Here is a 21731-nt window from a genome sequence, read left to right as displayed (position 1 = left end):
GCTCAGTGGTATTTGTATCAGTTTTATTTGTCTTTATTATATGTAATATATTTTTTATAGATGGTGAATCAGGATGAGACTTTACTTTCAGTTTGTGTTTCTCACACGTTGTCACTGATTCAGGTCAAACTGTGAATGAATGTACCTGAACAGTTTCTCATGTCGAGCAGCCTGAGGTGAGTATGTGTGTGTCTGTGCTCGTCACACACACAAACAGACACACACAAACACACACACAGAAGGTCAGAGTATGTCATCTCATCTTCTCTCATCTTCTCTCATCTTCTCTGATCTCATCCTCTTTCTCCATCTTTTCTTTTCCATTTTTCATTCCTATCTTTTTGGGAATTTCTCTCTGAATCATTCTCCTTCATTTCATGTTTTCCTCTCCTCTCCTCTTTTCTCCTTGTTCACCTGTTCTTCCTCTTTTTCCATCCTTTCATCTGTCGAACTTCTTCCATTTTGTTTACACTTCCTTCACACTTCTCTACAGTGTCTTCTTTCCTCTTTCCTCACTTCATCCTCCCCTCCTCTTTCACTTGTTTAAGAACGTTCACACTTTCCTCTCATTCATTGTTTCACCTCCTCTCTCTCCCTCAGTCTCTCTCTCAGCGACAACTTGTACTTCATCGTCTCTCTTTTCATCTTTTCTGTCCCTTTTTCGTAGTTCTCTCCTCCTCTTCTTTCCCTTTTGGCTCTTCAAATCCTTTCATCAGTCCCCCTCCCATCTCTCTGACGTCCTCTCCTCTCTCATGCACCTCCCTCCTTCATCCTTTTCATTCGTTCATATGTCTCCTTTTCCTCCTCTCCTCTCTCCTCTTATCCTCTCACGTCTCCTAACTCTTCCTGTCACTTTCTCCTACTCCCTCCCTCCAGTTTTTCACCCCTTCTCTCCATCCTGTCATCTTATTTTGATACATCTTCTACATCTCTTTGTCCTTCTCCTCCTCTCTTCCCTCTTCTCTTTCTTTCACTTTTCCTCCGTCATCCTTAAACCTCCCTCACCTCTCCCCCTCCTCTCCCTCCCTCTTTTATGTCACCCTGTATCTATTTATCCTCACCTCTCCGATCACCCCTTTCTTTCTCTCATCCTTTCCATGCTTCTATTTATAAAGTGTTCTCCTCTTTTGCCTCCTCTCATCCCTCCATCTTCTTCTTTCCTTTTCCATTTGCATTTCTGTGACTCTTCTTTCATCTCCTCTTCTCACCTCTTCTCTGAAATCTAAAGCCTCCTCTTCCCTTTTCACTTGTTCTCCTCTCTTCCCCATCATTTCACTCTGCCTCTCCTTCTTCTCCCTCCTGACTCCTCCTTTAACGTCCTCTTCACCTCATAAAGATTAAAGTAAGTTATAGTCTTGTCCTCTCCCCAATTCTCTTTTCATTCACTTTATCTTTTCCCATTTCTCCTCTTATATCTTCCTCTCTTGCCCTCCTTCTCTCCTCTGCTCCTCTTTTCTCATCTCCTTTCTTTCTTGCTCCTATTACCATTTCTCTCCTCCTTCTTCTCCTATTCTCTCCTGTCACTTCCCCCCAATCTCTCTTTTCTCCCCCGTCCTTCTTCCAGTTTATGCAGCAGCTCTTCAACTCTCTCCTCATGTCTCTCATTTCTCCTCTTCCTCCTTCTCTCCTCTTCTTCTCCATGACGCTCTCACCTCTCCAACCCTGCTTCTCCTCTCTCTTTCCCTCTCATTTCCTCCATCTCTCTTCTTTCCTTGAATACTTCTCAGTCCGTCTCTCCCCTCTGCTACCTTTGTCTCTCCACTCCTTTGTCTCATGTCCCTCCTCGGTCCTCCTCTCCTGAATGACAGGGAGAAAGGGATGGAGGGTACAGAAAAAACAAATTTTAAAGGAAAGAAAGAGTTAACATCAATGGCCGAGGATGAAAATAGGATGAAGAAGGACAAGGACAGAAGACGGAGAGCGTTGGAGACAATCGCCTTTACAGTGATTATCGTCTCCTGCTGCTCTCATGGAGGAATAATGTCTGGAATAACCTTCAGTGCTCCAGTGGACCCCCCCCTCCTCTCCCACCTCCACCACTTCCATCTTAGCCCCCTCTTTCCCAGCTGAAGTGGCCGTCACATGGATTACGGGCCCTCTCATGCTCGGCCACCGCACTCATTGGCCCCAGATATATTATCATATTAGTGGAGAATGATGTAATCCATTTCAAGACATTTGTCCTTCGCACACCCTCTGTCCCTCCGCAGATGATGTCACCGGCTGCTGAGGCAGAGAGGTTGTCAGGCTGGTTGTGGGGTTTTATGGGGGTTTTCCAGCTCGACGCTGCCGCCATCTAGTGGTGGTGATGGTGTTGGTGGTGGTGGGGGGGCTGTAACTGAGTGATGAGTGGGAGTAAATTAGGGCAAAGGCAATTATTTATTACAGAAGCAGAGGATAATGTGACTCATAATGGATGTCCTTGGAGTGACTGCACTGACGTGGTGTGTCGGGTCGGGGACGGACGAGAGGAGACAGACCCTGTGGATACGAGCAGTTTACAAACCAGTATCAGTAGAGAACAAACCATCACTAAGTCCCCCACAGGCCTAATGGTTTCCTTACATTCAATCAGGCTGCAGCAAATTCCATGCACACACAGATAGAAGGGCCCTTTAATGTGTTTTTTAAAATATGATCCATCATTTATTTTCTGAGAAGTCAAAGCAAAGGTGGAATAACATCCTGTCTCCCGATTAAATAAAGCGATTAAACTGGATCCACACCAAAACTCAATACAGACTCAAATCGAATCCTTCCAGGGCTCTGTGGCAACAATCACTATCTTTTATTTCTTATATCTTGATCATTTTCTTATTTGATAGATTTAAAATTCACCACAATAGGAAAAATATTCATGAGAAAATTAAAAAAAAACAGAAACTTACAAAAATTACAAGACTCCAAAACATAATTAAAGAGTAAAGGTATAAAATCCTCAATTAAACAAAAGAATCCATAGATTTAGATCAACCTGTAACATGTGATCAAATCATGAAGCTTCTGTTTATCAACGTCATAGATCAAATGGACTATGTGATGATATAGGGGAGGCAGTTTTTTTTAAATAGCACATTTCACACACGGGTAGATTCAATGTTTAATTGACGTTAGGGACACGTCTACTCTTTATTCAAAATCTTCTGACAATTCTATTCTTCTATCTATCGTACAGTCCTGGGCCCAAACCCGTCCCTGACCCTCAGTTTGCTTTGTGATAATTTGATTTTGTGGGTAATCCAGGCCTGATGTGATTCTCACTCTGCAGTCGCGCTGTGTAATGTCGTGTTTTCACTCATTAAGCACTAAATCCTCCGTTTCCTCACCTTGCTCTGAATTATTAACGTGAGAGCGAGAAGGTGCACCGTGCCTGCAGAGAGAAATGAGATAAAACTCAAGCAATTTCATTTCACTCCAATGACCTTATTAAACTTTTATATACCTGGTTATGCTATCACCTGCATTAATAATGTAATTAGTGATCTTCTTGTCGTGGAGTTCATTGGATAAACAACAGTGAAGCCAACAGAGCTTTTAAATCCTCCGCCTCAAATAATCTGCTGGAATAAAACAGTAGATGATGTTAAAGGCTTCAAAGTAAAAGCTCTGTAAAGTCGCTGGACTGATTTCGGTGAAACAACACTGGGGCACTAGAGGAAAAAGGTCAAAGTCAAACTTTGAATTGCCTCAGCTCCTAAACAAGTCCAATTATCACTGACCTTTCTGCATGAATCCAGAAAGCCTCAGAAATTACACTGCCGGGCCGATACCTGATGGAACACGTGTGATTTTTTGTTTTTAATCCGCTGGGTGCAGGTGAGGTTCGCGTTAAGTGTGTCACTGAAAACATCTTGTGAAACACGAGGTTTGGATTCTCACTGCTTATCCTTCAAGGGTCGACTCACAGCAGGGGGCTGGAGCAGATCCCAGCAGACATTGGGTTTGCATGTCTTTGGACTGAAGGAGGAAGCAACCTGGAGAACGTCCACATGACCTGGGGAGAACATGCAAACTCCGAGGCCCGGATTCAAACCTGGAACCTTCTTGTCCCTGTGAGGCGACAGAGCTACCGGCTGCACCGCTGTGCTGCAGGACGGGTTTGCCAGATAAAACTAAACTCCAGAGATATTAAGCAGATCTACAGTAACTGACATGAATAAATTAAGGGGATAACAAAAGATATTCATCAACAATTTACAATGCAAATGTATTCAGACCAGGATCCATTCGGCATCGTTTATCTGTTTGAAGATGGATTATTTGAGTCATTGTCTAGCAAATCCCCGGCGTATCAGTGAGAACTGTTGGCAGATTAGTCTTCCTCGGTGTTAATGCTGCTAAAGCCTCGTCTTCAACAGGGAGTTTTACAACCCGGAGATGAATCTGATGAGGAGATAAAATGACCGGCATGTCTCTGAGCAGCTCTGGTTCAGGTCCCGGCTTTGGCAGGGCGGTTACTGGCCTAAGTCACTGCTGCCACTAAAACAAGCAGGCAGCCTTTAGTTCTGTAGAGCACTTCCTGATACTCGAGCCGGATCTGTGGGTTGGAAACGACGGCAGACAGATTTAGATGAGAGTTAGAAAAGCATTTGGCAAGAGAAGCACAAACACTGTGTGAAGATTTGTTCTGCAGCTCCGCGGGTTCGAGTCCTGTGGATCGGGAAAGAGAATGAGAAAATGCAAATGATGCATCAAAGCAAATTGTGGATTAGATTCTTCTCGCTCACTTCTCACTGTGAAGTGATTCATGGTGGGATTGTCGAAGGGAGACGTGAACCACTGTCCGATACCGGGAATTTGCAAAAATGCAGATAGATAGATGAATGATAGACAGATGGACTATAGATAGATGGATTATAGATAGATAGATAGATAGATAGATAGATAGATAGATAGATAGATAGATAGATAGATAGATAGATAGATAGATAGATAGATAAACACACAATGAACAGTAACATAATATTCAAATCTCTATTTAAGAAAATATAAAATCGAATAAGACTCGATTGAGATTTACCATAACAGAACCATTACAAACTTTTTCATTGAAGAAATATCTTTATTCAGTCTTTTTAAACATTGAAAAGCTGCTTAAGCTGTAACACATAAATGAGTTGAACCAGGTCTTTAGAAAGAATAAGAATACATCTGTACAAGAAATACTATGTAAAAATTCATATTCATCAGGTATCTTTTTCAATAAGATATGAAATATTTCACAATAACAGTTATAAATTGGGCGGAGCTGTTACAGATAATCCTGATTCTGATTCTGGTCGAAAAATATTACATGACGCACGGCAACAATAATACTGGACATCGTCCAAAGGCAGAATGTGGAAGATAATTTCACATGTTCAGGCTGAGTCGTGTCTCCGGCCTCAGTGGATTTCATGGACCCAACTTCAATCAAGATGTAGATGGAGGATGGAGAAGGAGCTGCAGCTTCATCGGTTGGATTCTGATCCTTAAGTGGTGTTCACTCTATGACCTGGAGAGATGAAGTCAGATAAAACTTGTTTTGCTACCGAGAAGGGGGGCAGTTTTCTTTTCTTAAACCACAGATTATATATATCACTATTTTCAGATGTGTGATCGTACTGTGGCAACAAGTAAAGTAATCTCACTGAGACAGATGTTGGAAGAGATGACGTAACTTTACCTGAACATTTTGCATGCAAGAATTTTCTTTCACATTTTTGAACATGGTGAGATACTACGTGTCTTCTATACTCATCCTCATTTAGGGGCAGAATTCTTATTATGAGCCAAATAAAAAGCTTGTAATCGTTGCTTTTCTTTCTCAGACATAATTGCACACATTGAGCAAAACTACTTGTGTTTAATAAATAATGTTCCTGCTGTCATGTTATTAGTTATTTTTTGTAACATATCAGTTCTAGCAACATAGATCTGTTTGATAAATTGACATGTTATTCAGTAGAGAAAGAAAAAAGAGAAGTTTAGGTTCATGACGAGCTTGTACGTATAGATGTGGTTTGAGTCACAGTATGGACGTTTGACTACCTGCCTTTAGAGGAACCTGATGAATGTGAACATTATTCACACTTAATAAGTGTGTATAATTACAGCTTCTGTGAAAAGATAACAGTTTCTGGAACTTCAACAAAACGTGTAAAAGAGGAAGTGACTGTAGTTGTTGGTTTTACAAACTCTTAAAAAGTTTCTCCACGTCTGTTTTCACTCATTAAATATTTTATAAAGAATTCAAGCGTAGAACTTAACAAACCACAGATTTATGGAAGGTAGTTTTACTGAGTGAATCATCAATCAACGAGTCATAATCTCAATATAGTTATCATTTTAATATCCATAGAATAATGAAATAAATATGTGTTAACAAAAATAACAAATTCTAAAAAAGCTACATTGATGAAACAGTCACACTGTGCAACAAGAACAGAGCAATAAACTATATTTGAAGAAGAAATGTGATAAAAATCGGGCTTCATATGCTTATAGGAGAAAAATGACAAAGAGAAGAATGAAGGGATGAATTCTATAAAATGTGCTGTAGGAGGAAGTTGATCAGAGTTCAGACCTCACGCCGGGTTCACACCGGAAGCTGAAGCACATCGCCACTCCAAGGCGCATCGAGTCTATATGTTCAGTCGTCACAAGCGTATCGCGGCAGGAGACACACTGAAAAATGATTTTAACCGATATTGATGAAATATTTTATATGATATAAATGATCAAATATGCATCCCATACTTTGTATTCACCTTCTGTTGTCCTGGAGTTTTAGTTTTACCAATTTTGAAATGTCTCCTTCTGCCCATCCACTACAGCCACACAAGCAGTCATATAGATAAAAAGAGAGAGGGGGGGATCCTCGGCACATGTTGTATGAAGACAACACTAAAAAACACAAATGTTGGGACACTGTGCAGTAAATGTTGGAGCAACATGTAAGTATATGTTTTTACACAACTGGGTCAACGGGTCTCCTAAAAGTGCAATGCGTTTTCCATTTTTCCCAAAATTATACCATACAAGTGACACATAGCTGGTGGTATATTTGTTAAACATACGGCCTCAGTATCAACCCTGTGTTATCAAATCTACACTGTTAACAGGAGGCTACAGGGCCCATAGAGGCCCCTCTCTTCTCCCTCCCTCAGTGCCATTACCACTTTGTAAGGAAAAATGTGCTAACTTGAAAACTCTCTCTCAACTCCAGAAAAAATTGTTAAATGCCGTTTTTACTGTAGTCTGAAAACAGCAAAAGTATGTGATATTATAAGTTTGTGATATTATTATTGCTACACGGCGCTTCAGCGTCCGGTGTGAACCAGACGTCAATCAGCCCAGCAGCAGTCAGGGTGCTCGTCTCTCAACCACACGACTCAGTGAATTCAAACGGCCTCTCGAAAATACTCCTGGTGTATGAATGTTTAGTCAAATCTGCAGTGAGGTATAAACTCTGTGGGCGTGGCCTAATGCTCAGAGTGTCATCCACATGAACCACAACATGACAAAATGGGGCTGTAAATATACTGTTTCTCTCCAAAATGCTGATCGTGTTGGTAAGCTCTCTGTGTATCCTTAAATTATTTTTACAACACCGGCAAAAATAGTTTTTACTGATCTTCTTCTTCTACTTCTTCCAGCATGCATGCAGTTGAGGTATAACAACTATGCGTCACTTCACATACGTCACATACTACGTTGCTCTGATTGGTTGTAGGTCTATCCAATTGAGCGAAGAGGCATTTTTTTCCCTGGATCGGTTGAAACACGCCCCTTAATCACAGCCCAATGGAGGTATCAGACTCACATTCTGACTAGAATTATGAGTATGACAACGTCAGGCCAGGTGACCCCTAGAGGTTTTATATAAACACAGCAAAGCTTTTCTAAAATCTGTTGATCGACAGCTATAATAAAATAAAACCTACACACACAGACATTCATCGTTATATTATCTATATGCTAAATAACAAACAGTGGATCCCATCCGTTATGTAAACTGGGAAAGGATCTCAGATACTGTCAATGACCTTAAAGTTGGTGGATGAGTGAATAAAGAGAAGGACACAGGGAAAATACTGAAATTACATTTTTACTCTGACGTACGTTTTCCTTTTATTTGATGTCGAACAAAAACTGCTGATATGGCAATTATCCCCAAAACCTTAACGACAGTCATATTGACAAAGGTGATGAAAGCGCTCGGTGGTTCAGGGGCTGTAATGGAAAGCAGAAAAAAACTGATAAAGTGAATTTATTCAATTTAACACATACAAATATTTCTTAATAAATGTATTGCATGCTCTAAACTCAATTGACAACTCTGCATTATTACCATCAAATATAATTTATAATTAAAATATAATATGCACAGTACTTTTTTATTTTAGCTTCTTACCAAAACAAAAATTTAACAATAACTAGATTGTATTATTTTATTTTATTGCCTCTTTCCTTTCTTTCACAACATAATTTCCACAATCTGCTGCTGTAACAAGTGAATTCCCTGACGTGGAATCCACAAAGTTCATCTTATCTTATCTTATCCTAATAGTTTCACTTGTTTTTAGAACATTTGTCAAGTCATTTCCAGTTGTTCCATTTAAAGCCATGTTGTCACTTCAAATTCAGAACAAAATAAAACGGAAAACTCACAAAACCTCCCATTATTCCCATAAGCTCTCAGATCTATATATCAGCATATTTACCTACATTCAGTGTCATTTTGAACCTGCCGCGCTGTCAGACACTCATCTGACTGTTACTGCTTCAATTTCTCTTCATTTTCTGTATTTTTAAAGCAAGTCTGTGCATTGTGCAAACGACTTTGAGTCCACCTCTTCTTCTTAAATTTTAACATATGGAAAATTAACCTTGCTTGACCTTGTTTTATGGAAATATGATGAATTGTGGTGTTTTGTTCATGCAGCGTCAGAAATAGATTCTAGAGCACACCCTTGTGGTGAAAAGGAGGAAACGCAGGACTGACATGTTTCTCTAATTTTAAAACAAGTATAAAATATAAAGGACCCACAAATTTAAAATAAGATAAGAAAATATATTATAATATTAGATAAAACTAGAAATATGATGAATTGTGTTTTTCTGTTGAAGCACCCTCTGGTGTTGAAAAGGAGGAAACGCAGTACTGACATGTTTTTCTAATTTTATATGTACATTTAATCTACAGGTTCATGAAACAACAAGTATAAAATATAAGGGACTCACAAATGTAAAATAAGATAAGAAAATATAGTATAATATAAGAAAAGATTAGATAAAAATAGAAATATGATGAATTGTTATTTTCTGTTGAAGCGCCCTCTGGTGGTGAAAAGGAGGAAACGCAGGACAGACATGTTTTTTTATTTTAAATATAAAAATGAATCTATTGCTTCATAAAAAAATAAGAATAAAATATAACAGTTTTTTTCGATTGTATAAATATTAAAATCAAAAGTATTACACATTTATCAAAACCTTACACTCAAGGAGCAAAACATGGGCCCAGAACCGCACCACTATAAGCACAATGTCATCTTTACACTTTTTGCAAAACAATACACACAGTGATCTGCAAAACACTAAACACACTTATATACATTAGACACAGAAATATATAAAGATGTCACTTCCTTGCAATTCCTAAGCACTGACTGTCAAATTACCCCTGAGGCAGAGGGACACAGGCATTAATGGGTTTAGAAGTTGGGCAGCTGCTGTGTGTCGACATTTAAAATCTTAAGAAACCTACCTTGAACTCTGAGGCTGTATTTACCCACATAAGCGTCATCATTCCCAATAACGCCTGCAGTGTAACATCTACTGACGGCTTGCTGCACATTCTTCAAAAGCAAAGAGTGTTTTTGACTAAAAATATCGACCTTCCATCATAAGGGCCAATTATGTGTGTTCTGTCATCATGTAATACTCTTCATATGTTTGAATCATAATTTCACTGTCTTTAACTAATTTAACAGGAAGATATTACATGACTCAAGGCAACAATAATACTGGACATCGTCCAAAAGGCAGAATGTGGAAGATAAATTCATATGTTCAGGCTGAGTCGTGTCTCTGGCCTCAGTGGATTTCATGGACCGAGCTTCGATCAAGCTGTAGATGGAGGACGGAGAAGGAGCTGCAGCTTCATCAGATGGATTCTGATCCTTAAGTGGTGTTCACGCTTATGACCTGGAGAGATAAAGTCAAATAAATCTTTTTTTACTACCCGGGGGGGGGGGGGGGGGGGGCTCCGCAGTTTCCTTTTCTTTAACCACAGATTATATATCATTATTTTCAGTGGTGTGATCGAACTGTGGCAACAAGTAAAGTAATCTCACGAAGACAGATGTTAGAAGAGATGACGTAACTTTACCTGAACATTTTCGTACACAGTTTTTTTCATGTCTTCACTTTCATCTGCAAGAAGGTGACAAAGAATATCCATTGGCTTTAAATCCCAGATTAATTTAGACTGTTTTCTACTGAATCACATTGACATCACTGCACCCACTGATATAGTTGTTCAAGTGTTTTGTCATTTCTACGCTTTTGGGGAGCTCTAGAGGTTTTACATAAACACAGCATTGCTTTTCTGAAATTCTGTTGATAGAAAGATGAAATACAATAAAATCTACACACACAGACATTCATTATGATATTATCTATATGCTAAACAATGAACAGTGGATTCACATCCGTACTGTAAACTGGGAAAGGATCTCAGATATTGTCAATGACCCTAAAGTTGAAGGACACAGTGAAAATGCTGAATTTCCATTTACACAGATTTACAGAGTTGAATTTTTACTCTGACGTACGTTTTCCTTTTATACGATATCCAACAAAAGCTGCTGACATGGCAATTATCACCAAAACCTTGATGACAGTCATATTGACAAAGGCGATGATATTGCTCTGTGGTTCAGGGGCTGTAATGGAAAACAGAAAAACTCATATTAGTTATTTTAAGAACTTATTCACTTTAACACGTAAGTATATTTCTTAGAAAGTAATTAGATGCTCTAAATTCAACTGACAACTCTTTATTATAACAATCAAATATAATTTATAGAAGTTGTCGTAGTTATAATCCAAGCAGCAGCATTTTGAACCAATTGAAGGAGAAAGTCTTTATCTTTAAATGTTGGGAAAGATTTAACATTTCAAAATGAACTTAAGTTGGAACACAACCTTCTGTTAAACAAAGTTATCAGCTGCTTGTGTTGTCGGTCACTTACCAGGATGTTTGAAACAAAAGTCTCTGATCATTGTTGTGTGCTCGTCTGAGCTGACCTGGTTGCTATGGTTACAGATAACTAAGAAGCTTTTGGACAGGAAGACACGGAGGGAGGAGCCAGAGGTTGTGACCTTTGACCTCTCTCCTCCCTCCTCCTGGCTGCAGGTGTTGGCCTCACATCTAAAAGTGCTGATGATGTGATGGGAGTCCTGTGTGCTGCAGGTCACTGTGAGGTTACAGGAGTCGGAGCTGGAGGAGTGTAAGTCCACTGTTCCATTAACCAGAGACACTGGATCTGAGGGGGGGGACACAGGCATTAATGGATTTAGAAGTTGGGCAGCTGCTGTGTGTCCATATTTAAAATCTGAAGAAACCTACCTTGAACTGTGACGCTGTATTTACCCGCATCATTGTTATTTTTCCCGACAACAACTGCAATGTAACTTCCACTGTCGTTTTGTTGCACATTCTTCAAAAGCAAAGAGTGATTTTGGCGAAAAATCTCAACCCTTCCAACATAGGGGTCAGTTATTATTGCTTTGTTATCATCAAATAATCTAAATATGTTTGAATCTTTAAATTTCCATGCAAATATATCCCGTTCAACTAATTTAACAGGAGCCGTGACATGTAGAATCAGATCCTTCCCCTTCTGCACAAATACAGGAGTCCCAGTGTCGGAGCCTGTAGAAACAACACAGCATCACTTTATTAGAAAGAAGAGACTTTGATTTAAACTGTAGTTTTTGTCCATTTTTACTTCTACTCATTAAACAGAGTCTCATGATACAGAACCACCTCGGCCCAGCAGGTTGTGTTTCCCCCTGTCTGTTGGTTGGTTGGTTTATTGATCAGCAGGTTTACTTAGAAACTGGATTTCCACAAGACTTGGTTGAAGGATGGAACATGGACCAAGAAAGTTACATTTCAGGAAGATTCAGGATTTATTTTGTGTTTTTTGAGTGAGCAAAACTATTGGTGTTTAATAAATAATGTTCCTGCTTCTATGTTATTATTAGTTATTGATTTGTAACATATCGGTTCTAGCAACATTCATCTGATTAATACAAATTTTATTTGTGAGAGAGGAAGTGATTCACCAACTTTAGAATTTCTTCAACAGGTCATTTTTCAGACAGACACTGACATGTAACAGGAAGCATCACTCTATGTTCTCTTCCTGTCACTGAGCCCTGTTGTAATATCTATCTCTGTCTATAAAAGGTAAAGTTTCTAAATCAATTTGTTCTGTTCTCTGAGTCGCTGCCAGAGGACATTACATTACAGATAAACACAGATTTTTCTTTTACATAGAGTGAAGTCTAGAAGTTGTCGTAGTTATAATCCAAGCAGCAGCATTTTGAACCAATTGAAGGAGAAAGTCTTTATCTTTAAATGTTGGGAAAGATTTAACATTTCAAAATGAACTTAAGTTGGAACACAACCTTCTATAAAACAAAGTTATCAGCTGCTTGTGTTGTCGGTCACTTACCAGGATGTTTGAAACAAAAGTCTCTGATCATTGTTGTGTGCTCGTCTGAGCTGACCTGGTTGCTATGGCTACAGATAACTGAGAAGCCTTTGGACAGGAAAACACGGAGGGAGGAGCCAGAGGTTGTGACCTTTGACCTCTCTCCTCCCTCCTCCTGGCTGCAGGTGGTGGTGTCACATCTAAAAGTGCTGATGATGTGATGGGAGTCCTGTGTGCTGCAGGTCACTGTGAGGTTACAGGAGTCGGAGCTGGAGGAGAGTAAGTCCACTGTCCCAGTAACCAGAGACACTGGATCTGAGGGGGGGGACACAGGCATTAATGGATTTAGAAGTTGGGCAGCTGCTGTGTGTCCATATTTAAAATCTGAAGAAACCTACCTTGAACTGTGACGCTGTATTTACCCGCATCATTGTTATTTTTCCCGACAACAACTGCAGTGTAACTTCCACTGTCGGCTTGTTGCACATTCTTCAAAAGCAAAGAGTGATTTTGAAGAAAAATCTTGACCCTTCCTCTATAGGGGTCAAATAGTTTTATTTTGTTATCATCAAATAATTTTATTATGCTTGAACCATTAAATTGCCACTTAAGGTCACTGTCTTCAACTAATTTCACAGGAGCTGTGACGTTTAGAATCAGATCCTTCCCCTTCTGCACAAATACAGGAGTCCCAGTGTCAGAGCCTGTAGAAACAACACAGCATGACTTTATTAGAAAGAAGAGACTTTGATTTAAACTGTAGTTTTTGTCCATTTTTACTTCTACTCATTAAACAGAGACTCATGATACAGAACCACCTCGGCCCAGCAGGGTGTGTTTGCCCCTGTCTGTTGGTTGGTTGGATTATTGATCAGCAGGTTTACTTAGAAACTGGATTTCCACAAGACTTGGTGGAAGGATGGGACATGGACCAAGAAAGTTACATTTCAGGGCAGATTCAGGATCTATTTTGTGTTTTTTGAGTGAGCAAAACTATTGGTGTTTAATAAATAATGTTCCTGCTTCTATGTTATTATTAGTTATTGATTTGTAACATATCGGTTCTAGCAACATTCATCTGATTAATAAAAATTGTATTCAGTAGAGAATGAAAAGAGAAAAGTTTAGTTTCCTGATGAGCTTGTACGTGTAGATGTGGTTTGAGTCAGAGTACTGACCCTTGACTACTTGTCTTCAGTGGAACCTGATGAATGTGGTAAGTGATGTGAACGTTACACTTATAACTAAAGTTAGCACTTTGAATTTATAATCAAGCTTCCATGAAAAGATAACAGTTCGGGGAACCTAAATAAAAAATGTGAAAGAGGAAGTGATTCACCAACTTTAGAATTTCTTCAACAGGTCATTTTTCAGACAGACACTGACATGTGACAGGAAGCATCACTCTATGTTCTCTTCCTGTCACTGAGCCCTGTTGTAATATCTATCTCTGTCTATTAAAGGTAAAGTTTCTAAATCAATTTGTTCTGTTCTCTGAGTCGCTGCCAGAGGACATTACATTAATATTCAGTTTTGTTGGTTTTATAAGCTTTTAAAAAAGTTTCTCAACGTCTGTTATCACTCATAATATATTTTAAATCGAATTCAAGCGTAGAACTCAACTTGAAAAACAACAGATATATGGAAGGAAGTTTTACTGAGTGAATCGTCAATCAACAAGTCATAATTTGAATATAGTTATTTTAATATTGATGCAATGAAATAAACAATTATTAACAACTAAGACAAATTCTAAACAAGGTCCAATGCTGAAACAGTCACAAAGTGCAACAAGAACAGAGCAATAAACTATATTTGAAGAAGAATGTGATAAAAATTGAGTGTTTACCTCGAGCTTCATATGAGTGAAGCAGAGAAATGACAAAGAGAAGAATGATGGGATGCATTCTGTCAAATGAACCGTACAAGGAAACTGCTCTACATCTCACTGCCTCACAGAAATACTTCTTGTTTTTAGGCAACTCTGCAGTAAGGAGGTGTAAACACTGTGGGCGGGGCCTAATGCTCAAGAGTGTCATCCACATGAACCACAACATGACAATAGATGAATCACAATGATTGTCTCCTAACAAGAGAACATATCGAGGTCTGTCAGTAAACACATTGATCTTGTTCAAGTTCTGATCATGTGAGGAACTGACTGCTGGTTTCAGGGGAAATGTTAAAGCACCAGTACAGACTGCTTGGTGGATTGTGTGGAACATCTTGGTTTGTTTTTCATGTGTCGCGTGAGGGAAGCGGGGGGGAATGAGGTGTTGCAACATCGCCCCCTGGTGGATTTCACCTCCAGGAAAGGTGTAACAGCAGCAGCACAGGTTCGATGACGTCACGAGGCAAGAGACGGACTCACTTGTAGAAAAGACACAACTTTTATTAAACTTAATAAATGCATAATTCAACAAGAAGCTAAATGAAACAACAATCACTAGAAACAAACCATCACATGAAATGAAACACTGAGACAAGAGAGGAGCAGCGGGCTGGGACAGACCACGGAGACAAAACACCTGCTCCTCCACAGGAGAGAAATGGAAGTAGAGAGAGCTGTGCACGGCCGCTTCCTGAAACATGGGGGGAGCAGCGAGAACATGAGCATCTGGAAATAATGTGTCGACATCAGGGGCCGAGGAGAGAGGAGTGGAGTTGGGGGGGCGGCAGTGGGAGGGGAAGTTTTGATGTGTTCAGCCTGGGGTTCAGAATAGGATATATGCATTTTCATATTTCCATATACACAATCCTGATAGATAGATAGATAGATAGATAGATAGATAAATTAAGATTTAGATACATGTATTAGTCCCAAACACATGCAGAGACATGCACAAGCACACTCATGCAGTTTTAGGAAATTTAGCCTCTGCTTTTGACCCATCTGGTGCAGGACACACAGAGCAGTGAGCAGCCATGTACGGCGCACGGGGAGCAGATGTTGGGGGAGTAAGGTGCCTTGCTCAGGGGCACTAGACAGAGTAGGGAGAATCCTCTTGGATTTTTGGATAGATCAATCCAGAGACGAACCAGGGACCTTTTCTGCCCATAGTCCAAGTTTCAGCCACTAGACCACCGCCTCTCAAATAGATTGATAGATAGATGGATGGATAGACAGATAGATATTAACTGTGTTCAAATGTTTTTTTGGTCTGTTAAACATTCCTCCTCATCACATTAGAATTTTTTTAAAGGAAGCATATATGTATATTTATAAATTTCCGGATATTGATTTAACTAAAACATTTAGAATTCCCAATATATATTTCTAAAACACTTGGGTGAAGTAAACACTTTATAGTACGCGCACCAATACTGGAAATCCATCAACAACAATGTAGCAGCCAAAATCACTTTAGTTTTTCATGGATATTTGGTCAAATTCACACAATGTAAAATCGAATAACAAATAAAATCTTCTTGTATAAAAATAAAAAATCTAATAACAACACTCAATTGAGATAAACTTAAGGGAACAAGATAAAGAACCATTAAAAACGTTATCATTTAAGAAATATCTCTATTCAGTCATTTATCACATTGAAAAGTTGCTTAAGCTGCAACACATAAATGAGTGTAACCAGGTAGAAAGAATAAGAACATATCTGTACGATAAATACTATATTTACAACAGCATTCATCCTAAATGTCAAACATTCATCAGGTAGCTTTTTCAATAACATATGAAATATATCACAATAACAGTTTGAAAGTTTCTGGTCCTGGATGTAAAAATCCCCAAATCTTCCCAGTGAAACTATAACATGACTCAGGGCAACAATAATACTGGATATTGTGCAAAAGGCAGAATGTGGAAGACAATTTCAGATTTTCTTCAGGTCAGGGCCGTCTTCTCCACCTGAGCATACAGGCTCTCAGGCTGAGTCGTGTCTCCGGCCTCAGTGGGTTTAATGGACCCAGCTTCGATCAGGCTGTAGATGGAGGACGGAGAAGGAGCTGCAGCATCATCGGTTGGATTCTGATCCACACGTGGGTTCAGGCTTTGGATCTGGAGAGATAAAGTCAAATAAAACTTTATTTCTACCGAGGTGGTGGCTTTGAAGTTTCCTTTTTCTAAATCACAGATTATATATATCACTATTTTCAGTGGTATTGTCGAACTGTGGCAACAAGTAAAGTTATCTCACTAAGAATCTATATGACTCTTCTACGGCAGTGATGTGATTTGGGCCGTTGGCAGTTTATTTGGAGACACACATTGAGAAGAGTCAGCACACAAGCACAGCTCAGACACACAGGCTACAGACCTCAGAGGGACGTTTGGATGAATGGACCAAGGTGCAGCAGGACATTCATCACTTGATCCACAGCAAAGTGTTTTTCTTTCAAGCACAAGCAAGCAGCACGAGCAACGAGGCAGAGTAGTGCTGCAGGAGCAAGCAACAGGACCACGATCAGCAAAGGGTCAAAGGTCAGGTACAGTAACTACACCCCCTGTCGGGAGAATGTAGAGTGAACACTGTGTTTAGCAGACAGATGAAATACAGCTGTGGCTTTTATTTTATATATGTATCTATATTTTTGGCCCATTTCCTTTGCTCAAAACCATAAAATCTCGTTCTTGGAAGACAGAAGTTAGAAAAGATGACGTTACTTTACCTGAACAGTTTCATACACTGTGTTTTTCATTTCCTCCGTTTCATCTGCAAGAAGGTGACAAAGAATATTCATTGGCTTTAAATCATGAATTAATTTAGACTGTTTTCTACTGAATTACATTTACATCACTGCACCCACTGATTTAGGTGTTTGTGTTTGAATTTTTACTCTGACGTACGTTTTCCTTTTTTTCGATGTCGAACAAAAGCTGCTGCTATGGCAGCTATCACCAAAACCACAATGACAGTGACAGTGCCAATAGCGATATTTCTATTGCTCGGTGGTTCATGGCCTGTAATGGAAAACAGAAAAAACAGATATTAGTTATTTCCTGAACTTATTCACTTTAACAAGTTAACATATTTCTTAAAAACAATTACATGCTTTTAATTCTACTGACAACTTTGCATTATAACCATAAAAATATAATTAATAATTTTAATATAATAGGCTTCATATGTATAATACTTTTATGACCAAAGTTAAAAAAGTGTTACAAATTAATTAAACAATAATTAAAACAGAGATAAAAGTTTTTTCTTTTAAATAAAGTAAAGTTGAGAATTTGTTGTAGAAAGTCTAAAGTCAACTGGTCATTCAGGTGTTTGGGGGCGTGTCCAGCAAAAGCAGGACGGCCTAAACCACCAATCAGGCTCTGAAAACTACCAGAAAACCAATATCAGCTGAATCAAGATGCCTCCCAGCATGATACATAAATCCTGTTTGTGTAAAGTCAATAATAAAAACTTAAAACGCAGAATGCAGAAATGAACAGGGAGCCAGAATGTGAGTCATATGATCATGTTGTCTTGAGCCAGTTATAATCCAAGCAGCAGCATTTTGAACCAATTAAAGGAGAAAGTCTTTATCTAGTCTTTAAATGTTGGTAAAGATTTAATATTTCAAAATGAACTTAAGTTGGAACACAACCTTCTATAAAACAAAGTTATCAGCTGCTTGTGTTGTCGGTCACTTACCAGGATGTTTGAAACAAAAGTCTCTGATCATTGTTGTGTGCTCATCCGAGCTGACCTGGTTGCTATGGTTACAGATAACTGAGAAGTTTTTGGACAGGTAGACACGGAGGGAGGAGCCAGAGGTCGTGACCTTTGACCTCTCTCCTCCCTCCTCCTGGCTGCAGGTTGTGTTGTCACATCTAAAAGTGCTGATGATGTGATGGGAGTCCTGTGTGCTGCAGGTCACTGTGAGGTTACAGGAGTCGGAGCTGGAGGAGAGTAAGTCCACTGTCCCAGTAACCAGAGACACTGGATCTGAGGGGGAGGGACACTGGCATTAATGGATTTAGAAGTTGGGCAGCTGCTGTGTGTCCATATTTAAAATCGGAAGAAACCTACCTTGAACTGTGACGCTGTATTTACCCACATCATTGTTATTTTTCCCGAAAACAACTGCAATGTAACTTCCACTGTCGTTTTGTTGCACATTCTTCAAAAGCAAAGAGTGATTTTGGCGAAAAATCTCAACCCTTCCAACATAGGGGTCAGTTATTATTGCTTTGTTATCATCAAATAATCTAAATATGTTTGAATCTTTAAATTTCCATGCAAATATATCCCGTTCAACTAATTTAACAGGAGCCGTGACGTGTAGAAGCAGATCCTTCCCCTTCTGCACAAATACAGGAGTCCCAGTGTCGGAGCCTGTAGAAACAACAGAGCATGACTTTATTAGAAAGAAAAGACTTTGATTTAAACTGTAGTTTTTGTCCATTTTTACTTCTACTCATTAAACAGAGACTCATGATGTAAAACCACCTCGGCCCAGCAGGTTGTGTCTGTCCCTGTCTGTTGGTTGGTTGGTTTAATGATCAGCAGGTTTACTTAGAAACTGGATTTCCACAAGACTTGGTGGAAGGATGGGACATGGACCAAGAAAGTTACATTTCAGGAAGATTCAGGATTTATTTTTTGAGACGCGGCTGTTTTTTATATTTTTCATGATTTCCCAGAGAATGAAATCCCAGAGAATGAAATCAGACAACCTTTCACGTTCTTTAACATGGCAAGATACGATGTAACTGTTGGCAGAGATATGCTCTCTCTCCAAAGGTCCTCCAACTATACCGATTTCTGTCTCAGGAAATGAAATGATTATAACATGATTCCACTTTTCCTATCTGCAGTGTTTTAAACTGCCTCTAAATTTAACAGTTTGCAAAGGAACAGGTGGATGTGCTAAGATCTTAAAAGTGTATATTCAACTCTTACTCCTCAAGAAAAAGATTTTAACAATAAAAAGTGTTAAAATTCTGAACTATGCGTCTTCTGAAATATATTCATCCTAATATGGGCATACAGACAGTCAGATAGACAGACAGACAGACACTGACATGTGACAGGAAGCATCACTCTAGGTTATCTTTCTGTCACTGAGCCTTGTTTTAATATCTAGCTTTGTCTATAAAAGGTAAAGTTTCCTAATCAGTTTGTTCTTTTCTCTGAGCCGCTGCCACAGGACATTACATTAATATTCAGTTTTGTTTGTTTTTTAAGCTTTTTAAAACGTTTCAAGAATCGAATTCAATCGCAAAACTTAACTTGAAAAACCACAGATATATGGAAAGAAGTTGTACTGAGTGAATCATTAATCAACAAGTCCTAATTTGAATATAGTTATCATTTTAATATTTATAGAATTATGAATTAAACAATTAACGACAACAAAATTCTAAACAAGGTACATTGCTGAAACAGTCACATAGTGTCACAAGAACAGAGCGATAAACTATATTTGAAGAAGAAATGTGATAATAAATGAGTGTTTACCTCGGGCTTCATATGCGTGAAGCAGAGAAATGACAAAGAGAAGAACGATGGGATGCATTCTGTGAAATGTGCCTTTTGAGGAAGTGTGCCCTACTGCCTCGCAGAAAGGCTTCCGTGTTTTAAGTTGTTCAGTCAAATCAGTAATGGGGAAATGTAAATTCTGTGGGCTGGGGCCGAACACTCAGAGTGTCTACCACATGAGACAAAACATGACAATAGATGTTTCAGGAAATTGGTGAAGCAGATGGACAAGGATGCAGAGTTTAACAAAAATTGTATTTTTAATAGAAAAAGGTCTTTAACAGAACAAATAAACTCATGAATCTCAAAAAGGTAAAAATGAAGAAACACAAACACACGGAAGAAAAGACAGGAGGCTTACACAGGGGATGCAGAAGTGCAGAGGCTCAGGAGACACAGGATTTTTAAAAAGGGCAGTCAGGAGAGCAGGACAGGACATAACCACGCTTACACAACACTTGACAAGGACAAATGGAAGCACAGAGGCTTATAAACACACACAGGGAAGGGAGTGGCAATTGAACACAGGTGTAACACAATAGGACTGGTGCAGACAATCACAGAGACAGGAAGTAAAGAACACACGAGGAGCAGGGCCTACAAAATAAAACAGGAAACAGAAAACACTGTGTGGCCACACAGCTGTGGGAGAGCTCAGGCTAATCCTGGTCCTAGCTACATCTGCTAAGGAAGTTATGTTTTCATCCCTGTCTGTCGGTTGGTTGTTTGGTTTGTTTACTTGTGAGTAGAATAAAACAAAAACTAGAAGATAGATTAATACAAAACATGATGGAGGGGCGTACATCAGGGAAGAACCCATCGGATCCAGTAACAGCTTTTGCAATTCATTCAACATTGTCTTAGATTTCTCCGAAAATAAATCATGGATCTGATGTAGTAAACCAGGCATGTTTAGGGTACTGATAAATAAAGATGGACGACATGACACTCCTCAAAGGTGAAGTTTAATCGCCACCTAGAGGCTGGCTGCAGTATGGCTCATAAACACTGCTTCTTCCATGTTAGTTAACGAAACATGGACCAAACTAAAAATTCAAACCAGACGTTAACTAACTGTATTCTGTCATTTCAGGTAGTTCTCGTCACTGATGTTTGGTTCAAGTGCAAATTTTTCTGATAAGTTTGTTTTTTAATCTTTATTTGATATAAAAATGAGTTGATGCTGTTTTGATTGACTGCTTAACCTCGACTCTGTTACCTTGTTAGATGCACAAGATGGCAAAATGTGTATCTGGGATATTTTGGCTTCATTTCTGGATGGTGGGAGGAAGAGGAGACGCGTCATCCATCTTTAGATGACAGAACTTGAAGGATATACTGCTAATGTCTCTGTACATAATACATAATGTGATTGCAGTAAATGTAAAAGAATACAAACTAAAAAACACAATTCATTTATTTGGATGAGGCCCCTGAATTCTCGTGACAAAGGTTGAGACTGTTAGAACATGCTTAAAGTTAACTCTGTAAAAATAAAATGCAGAAGAGGTGAGGTGTGTTGATAGAGTGAGTTCAGTAAAGTGAGTGCGTGTGAAGAAATGTCACAAGTCAAACGGAACAACTA

The 21731-nt window shown here is 39.0% G+C and overlaps 2 protein-coding genes across 7 annotated transcripts; both read right to left on the bottom strand.

Moving 5' to 3' along the window:
* Positions 1–5084: 5084 nt before the first annotated feature.
* Positions 5085–15301, bottom strand: LOC133968457 (uncharacterized). 3 transcript variants are annotated; one of them, XR_009924108.1, is made up of 7 exons: positions 14560–15301; positions 13109–13414; positions 11618–13025; positions 11241–11534; positions 10821–10931; positions 10376–10419; positions 9142–10191 (listed from the first exon to the last, which is right to left on the bottom strand). XR_009924108.1 is itself a non-coding variant. In XM_062404511.1 (6 exons), the coding sequence occupies exons 1-6, from the start codon at positions 15299–15301 to the stop codon at positions 5483–5485; spliced, it is 1509 nt and encodes a 502-aa protein (XP_062260495.1). In that variant the 3' UTR covers positions 5085–5482. The 3 variants fall into 3 exon arrangements, 2 of the variants coding, with proteins under 2 accessions (XP_062260495.1, XP_062260494.1); XM_062404511.1 differs by lacking the exons at positions 9142–10191; positions 13109–13414 and adding an exon at positions 5085–5494 and having other exon boundaries at positions 11618–11923; XM_062404510.1 differs by lacking the exon at positions 13109–13414 and having other exon boundaries at positions 9159–10191; positions 11618–11923.
* Positions 15082–21705, bottom strand: LOC133968459 (SLAM family member 5-like). Of its 4 annotated transcripts, XR_009924109.1 has the most exons (7): positions 20126–21705; positions 18695–19000; positions 18317–18610; positions 17518–17631; positions 17340–17383; positions 16988–17107; positions 16604–16728 (listed from the first exon to the last, which is right to left on the bottom strand). XR_009924109.1 is itself a non-coding variant. In XM_062404517.1 (6 exons), exons 1-6 carry the CDS (start codon positions 20181–20183, stop codon positions 16555–16557), a joined length of 990 nt encoding a protein of 329 aa, XP_062260501.1. In that variant the 5' UTR covers positions 20184–21705; the 3' UTR covers positions 15082–16554. The 4 variants fall into 4 exon arrangements, 3 of the variants coding, with proteins under 3 accessions (XP_062260501.1, XP_062260503.1, XP_062260502.1); XM_062404517.1 differs by lacking the exon at positions 16988–17107 and having other exon boundaries at positions 15082–16728; XM_062404519.1 differs by having other exon boundaries at positions 16590–17174.
* Between the last annotated feature and the right edge of the window lie 26 nt (positions 21706–21731).

The sequence above is a fragment of the Platichthys flesus genome, chromosome 14 (genome assembly GCF_949316205.1).
Source record: "Platichthys flesus chromosome 14, fPlaFle2.1, whole genome shotgun sequence".
In the NCBI taxonomy this organism is placed as follows: domain Eukaryota; kingdom Metazoa; phylum Chordata; class Actinopteri; order Pleuronectiformes; family Pleuronectidae; genus Platichthys; species Platichthys flesus.
Note: the sequence above shows the minus strand (reverse complement) of the source record. Positions and strands in the feature narration are given on the sequence as shown.